Source organism: Octopus bimaculoides, chromosome 17 (genome assembly GCF_001194135.2).
Source record: "Octopus bimaculoides isolate UCB-OBI-ISO-001 chromosome 17, ASM119413v2, whole genome shotgun sequence".
Classification (NCBI taxonomy): Eukaryota; Metazoa; Mollusca; class Cephalopoda; order Octopoda; family Octopodidae; genus Octopus; species Octopus bimaculoides.
The window spans coordinates 43,098,235-43,104,586 of NC_068997.1; the positions used below are offsets into that span (position 1 = coordinate 43,098,235).

At 36.1% G+C, this 6,352-nt stretch overlaps 1 protein-coding gene across 1 annotated transcript in view; it reads left to right on the top strand.

Moving 5' to 3' along the window:
• The window catches only part of LOC106876803 (uncharacterized), a 91,877-nt gene extending 85,793 nt beyond the window's left edge, over positions 1 to 6,084 (top strand). The window contains exon 3 of the mRNA XM_014925511.2: positions 5,552 to 6,084. Coding sequence (XP_014780997.1) covers positions 5,552 to 5,631 — 80 coding nt within the window. The 3' untranslated portion in view covers positions 5,632 to 6,084. The remainder of the gene's footprint in view (positions 1 to 5,551) is intronic.
• The last annotated feature ends 268 nt before the right edge of the window (positions 6,085 to 6,352 follow it).

The window sequence follows — 6,352 nt, forward strand, 5'->3', positions numbered from 1 at the left end:
ACCAATTACTACTACTACTACTACTACATTTCTTTGTTGTTTTTTATAGCATTTAGAATACATAACATTCACGTCTTAAGTGCTTAGTCTCTCATAAAATTTTCGTTGACTCAGTTGATGTAATCTTATAAATTTTAGCAAGGAAAGAGCGAGATCGTATGACAAAGGGGATGTATATTTGGTTGACACCGGCTCATGCTGGTGAGGTGAACCAAAGAGTTAAGTGAATTTTAATGAATGAGACGGTATATCGTAATTTGGTGGGGGTGGGAAATGTTTCTGTTACTTGTTGAGGCGGGGCGTCAGAAATAGCTTTGGTGCTTATGAAGTCACAGAAGCCTAAGAGAGCCGCACCGATAAGAATTCAGACAGTTTCAGACAGTTTCTATCCTGTTGCCAACATCTACAGTGTATCCTTTAGAAAACAATTGGCGTGGCACATTGTGACGCAGCCGTTTTGACTTCACCCATTTAGCGTTGTTGATGATTCAATGCTGACTTTTTTGACATCAGACGTTTTAATGTTTCTCTCGCTTCAGTGATTCTCTCCTTCTCTTTTTCTTTCTTTCTTTCTTTCTTTCTTTCTTTCTTTCTCATTCTCTCTCTCTCTCTCTTTCTCTCTCTCTCTCTCTCTCTCTCTCTCTCTCTCTCTCTCTCTCTCTCTCTCTCTCTCTCTCTCTCTCTCTCTCTTTCTCTCTTCTCATGTTTGAAAGCATATTTTTCATTATGTATACAAGGAGAGGGAAAGTGTTTATGTCAGTCGTTTTCAAATAATATATCGTATTGTTTTTAATGTATCTCTCTCCCGTTTTCTCCCTACCTCTCTCTCACACTCTTTCTATTTGTATATGATGTATATAATTCTGCACTCGTAGTTGTGTGTGTGTGTGTGTGTGCGTGTCTGCGCGCGCACGTGCGTACGTGTTTGTCTTCAACGCCAAAACGTTTCGTCACCAAAAACAGACTGAATCGCCAGTCAGCCCTGCCAAATCATCAGCGGCAAACAGCTCAATCGTATCATCCCGAAGGAAACAGGGTGTTGTCGTTCAGGGATGAATGACACTGTGCAGTACCTAAACAGGTATTATCTCCCTCATCCTCATCCTCGGGCCGACCGAAGGGACTTGTGGCGCTTTTAGCAGGATCCGTTTTTTTTACTCCGACCTGTAGATAATCTCTTTATCTCCCACCAATCTCAAAAGCTCTGAGAAGAGATATAGACGCTGCGCCTCCCCTCCTGACTAAGCGATTAAACTAATAAGAACTGATAATGCTATATGACTTCAGCCAAAAATGAAAGCTGTGATGCGAACTTGGTTTACTAAAAGATCTATAAACGTTCTTTCTATTTATGATTCATTTGACGGTTCCATATTTAGACGATAAATATGCATTACAAATGGAAATGAACATTGTAGGTTGGTTAGGATTCCCATAATTCATTTCAATAAATGCTAAAAGAAGAAAAGAAGTGAGGTGGTGGGGGTAAGAATTTATTTCTGCAAATTAGCAAGGGAACGTATTTGGAAATACCAATTTCCAATAGATATTTGTGGGAATCCAAAATATTTATCAGTTTCTTAGCTTTGTGCTACCAATTTCACAATTAGAGGAGAGTGATGAAGAAACAAATATAGCTGGATATTACATATGTGAGCAGCAGTAACAAGTGACGAACATTCCTACTGGAAGAAATGCGATGGAGAAACAAAACTAAAAACAAAAAATCTTATAATGAATATTTACCCAAAATGGTTAAAGTTCATGCAATCTTATCTTGAAGCTAGGATTTTTGCAATCTGAAAGAAAATAAGCTGACAGCTTCCTGTAAATATTGCCATATTAACGAAACAAGTAGAGTGTTCCGTTTTAGGAACGCAGCTGATCTAAATGAGAGAGTGACCCGGGATCTGGCATAATTTTGTAACATTCACTTTCACTACAAATCAATCTAACATGATTATTCTGATATACAAGTCAATTAAATATATATGTAATTGTGTGCATGTGCTTCTGTTTATATATGTGTATTCGTATATGCGTATGCGTATATATGTGTAAGTATATATATATATATATATATATATATATATATATATATATATATATACACACACATATATATATATATACCATATATCGTATATGTGTGTGTAGGTGTTTATGCCTTTTAGATATGTACACACATGCATATACATATGAATGGATAAATGTATGCGCGCGCGTGTGTATAAACATGTATATACACACTTATATTGATAGATAGAAAGACAGAAAGGTAGATAGATAAATAGACAGACAGATAGACAGACAGGCAGATAGATAGATAGATAGATAGATAGATAGATAGATAGATAGATAGATAGATAGATAGATAGATATCGAGGAAAAGACTTAGAAAAACAGAGACGGAAGCAAAGACAGATAAGGGTCAAAGGGAGAGAGACATATGCAGTCACTATCACCCCTGTTTGCTAAAGATCAATAGAATGTGAACACAGCAAAAACATAAATTCCTTTATTGATGTTTCGGTCATTACTGTTCGTGTTGTTGTTCTTGTTGAAAATGATGATGGTGTTACTACTGTTGTTGTTGTTATTGAAGTTGTTGTTGTTGTAGGTGCTGGTTGTGGTGATATATTGATGTTGTTGTTGTTATTGTGATTTCTGCTTCTGACGTCAATAATAAGTTTAATCAGCAAACTGCATCTAGAATGTTCTTCTGGTCTTCTGATGGGTTGTTTGACCCTGTTTGAACTTCCATATTGTTTTCATCTGTCGAAAATGAAAAAGAAAGGAAAAAAAGAAAAGAAAGAGAGGATGGATTTTGGGGGTGTGTTGTTTACACATCAGTGTTAAAGCTATACAACACGAAATAATTTCTTTCTGTTTCCAAAAATATTTTATCCCCACCTCCCCAAAAAAACTGATAGGAAAAAACGAAATCATATAACCTCTAGTGATGTTGCTGATGTTCCTTTTTTGTTTCTGCTGCTGCTGCTACTGCTGCCGCTGTTGTTGTTGTTGTTGTTTAGCACCGGCTTTGTCCTGACCGGGCTAACCTATGATCAAGTACATCATTATTTTATTTGTTTTAAACATTGTGTATCTAGGATTATATTTTTCCATGTGTCAGTTGCTTCTCAGGAGAATAGGCTGTATTTTGAGAGAGTTCCAGTCGTGACCATCCAACCACTTTCTCCTTTTATACATAGTGTACGAAGAACTACGTTATTGAATGCGTTGTTCCTTCTTTTATGCTTTGAGATTGGTTAAATAACATTTCAGAGGTATATTTCAGTGGTATTTCTAACAAGCCTACCGGTTGGTATAACCTATCCACATTTTACATTATAGTTGGACATTCTCTTTATTGGCTGTCGACTGGAGATGTTGACTGTATCAACAATATTGCCTTTACAGTAATGGCGAAAAATCACTGAAAATCTGATTTCTTATGAACCACATTTAAGCTCACTTTTCCCTCCAATTATTAACTATGTATCCAGCAAGCCTAACCAAAAGCAGTGCATTTACTCCCACCAGGCAGCGAGTATTTTGCTTCATTCCTTTCGGTGGACTTATTTTGTGTTCTCGACTTTGGTCTTTCTTTTACATACCTTCGCCAAATGCTTGATGGAGCGCTTTCTACTTCCTTCTGCAGTTCTCGAATCCTTGCTTCCTTATCCTTTCAAAGTATAATATCGACCGGGTAGGACATCATAGATATAACTACAGACCCGTGATATCGCGGCTCTACTAGGAGCCCTGTATACTGCCATACTTGTGTTTCATACAGCTTCCTAATCCCTTCATATTTTAGGCTATTCCTTGCAAGTTTCTTTTATCATGTTACTTTATCATGTCATTGGACTACGGCCATACTGGACCCCACTTTGAAGGATTTAGTGCAACAAATCTACCCCAGTAGTTTTTTTTTTTTAAGTCTGGTACTTATTCTATTGTTCTGTTTTGCTGAACCTCTATATTGCAGGTATATAAACAAAACAACACCAGTTGTCAAGCGCTGGTGGGAGACAAACACAAACAGAAACTCACACAGATGTGTGTGTGTGTGTGTGCGTGTATATATATATATATATATATACGCACACACATACATATATATGTATATAAATATATTTCACTTAGGCATTGTGATAGTAATGACCTGATGTTAAGAGCATATTTACATATTCTTCAGAACGAAGCGTCAGTCGAGTACAGAGCAGTAATAGGAAAATAGGATGACAAAGGAATAAACAATTATGTTATGAAGTTCATTAGCTTACACCTATTTCTGCTATAAAATGCAATACACTCATAGCTGAAGTTCTCGAGTATCACCCTATAACTTCATCGGAGTTTCAAACATGGAGTACAATTTTATTTGAAACAGCTGTAAAGTAATGAAATTCATAACATAATACTTTTATTCCTTTCTCATCTCATTTTCTTATATGGCCCAATGTGCCACGAAGTGGGACTGAACCCGAAGCCATGTGGTTGGGAAGCAAACTTCTCACTACACAGCCACGCCTACTTGTCTTCCGAAAACACCATCATCTCAACAATCTGTAGATTCTCGTCAAATCATACCACATCATAGATTTGGGACGTTGCTTCGTTATTACGATGTGGCTTGGGAACGAGTGTATTTTCTTCAAATCCACAAGGAGCTTCCAGTCGAGATTACTATTCAGAAGTATGGATCGTAGATTTATTTTGTTTATGCTACATCATTGCCTCTTCTCGCCTGTCCAGTGGAAAAGAGGGTGTAACTTGGTACTGATTCTTATGGCACTGATGTCACTGTGTTGCAGTATTAATGCAGGCCAACAGCAAGGATACTTAATATTTATATTAGCTACCAGATGCCGTAGTTATCATGATAGAAACTTTTATATTGGCTTTTGGAACAAAATATCGTATCATAATATAAACACTTGTTTATATCAAAAGCCAATATGAGAGTTTCTCTCATGTATAGTTTCTTCTACATCCTTGTATAAGTGGGAATAAATATTACCTCTCGGTATTAATACTGCCTCTGTCACTAATATATATCTACCAATTAAAATGGTTTGTGTGCGGCCAAAATTCTTTCGATCGATGGGTGTTTTGCCAAGTACACCAATAACCACAGGAACTATTGTCACCTTTGCGTTGCACAATTTTTTCATCTCTCTGACTGGGTCAAGGCGGTGAGCTGACAGAATACTTAGCTCGCCAGCCAAAATTACGTTCTGAGTTCAAATTCCACCGAGGTCGACTTTGTATTTCATCCTTTCGAGGTCGATAAAATAAGTACTTGTTGAACATTTGGCTCGTTGTTATCGATAAACCCCTTCCCCTAAAACTTCTAGCCTTGAGTGCCAACATTTGAAACAATTATTTTTATTATGATTATTATTATTATTAATAATATTATTATTATTATTATTATTATTATTATTATTATTACCGTTGTTGTTACTATAAACTATCGTTATTATTATTATTATTATTATTATTATTATTATTATTATTATTATTATTATTATTATTACAGATTCACCAAAGGAGAACTACGAAAGGCGGGCGTCTTTACACAACACATTCATACCTTCGCGAGGTAAGCGATCGACATAAAGAGACCCGAGAAACCAATCAAAATACTTGAGCTTGAGTGACAATAAACGACACTGAACCATTACATTCCTCCCAACTACCACTACCACTACCACTCACATCACTATTACCACCACTGATTTACCAATTAACCAACAAACTAATCAACCGTGATTGCTGCCATCTTGCAAATTGTCCAGTGGTTACGACCAGATACAATGAGATTCGAAGAGATTCGACAAGATATAGTCTGCTTTAAAAACGCTTCGCGTATTAACTGTTTGACGTAATAATCTCATGTTACACAAAAACTTGTGCGTGTAATTTACAGAATGTTTTTGTCGTTATTTTTTTTAATTATAATTTTCCAGTGTTTTCCATAATGGATCCTGCGATTAATTTAGGTTGTATGACAATAAATAAAAAAACTGTTTTCTTTTGAAATAAATCATTCGATAAGGAATCATGAAATAACACAGTGTTGTCATTTTAGTGGTGTTAACGTTAATTCTATTTTCCCGTATATATTTCAGGCAATTGTATTTTGTCTATGCATATGTGGTGTATTTGTGTGTCTGTGCATGAGTTTGTATGTGTCTATTTTCCGTCTCTCCTACTACAACAAATCACACTATATGCTCTTGCATCTACGCATCTTTAGACGTTCGTCTTTTTGTCTGATGCCTCTACATTTATTATTATTTTTTTTTTGTAAGAATCCCTGAGCATCTTGTCGATTGAA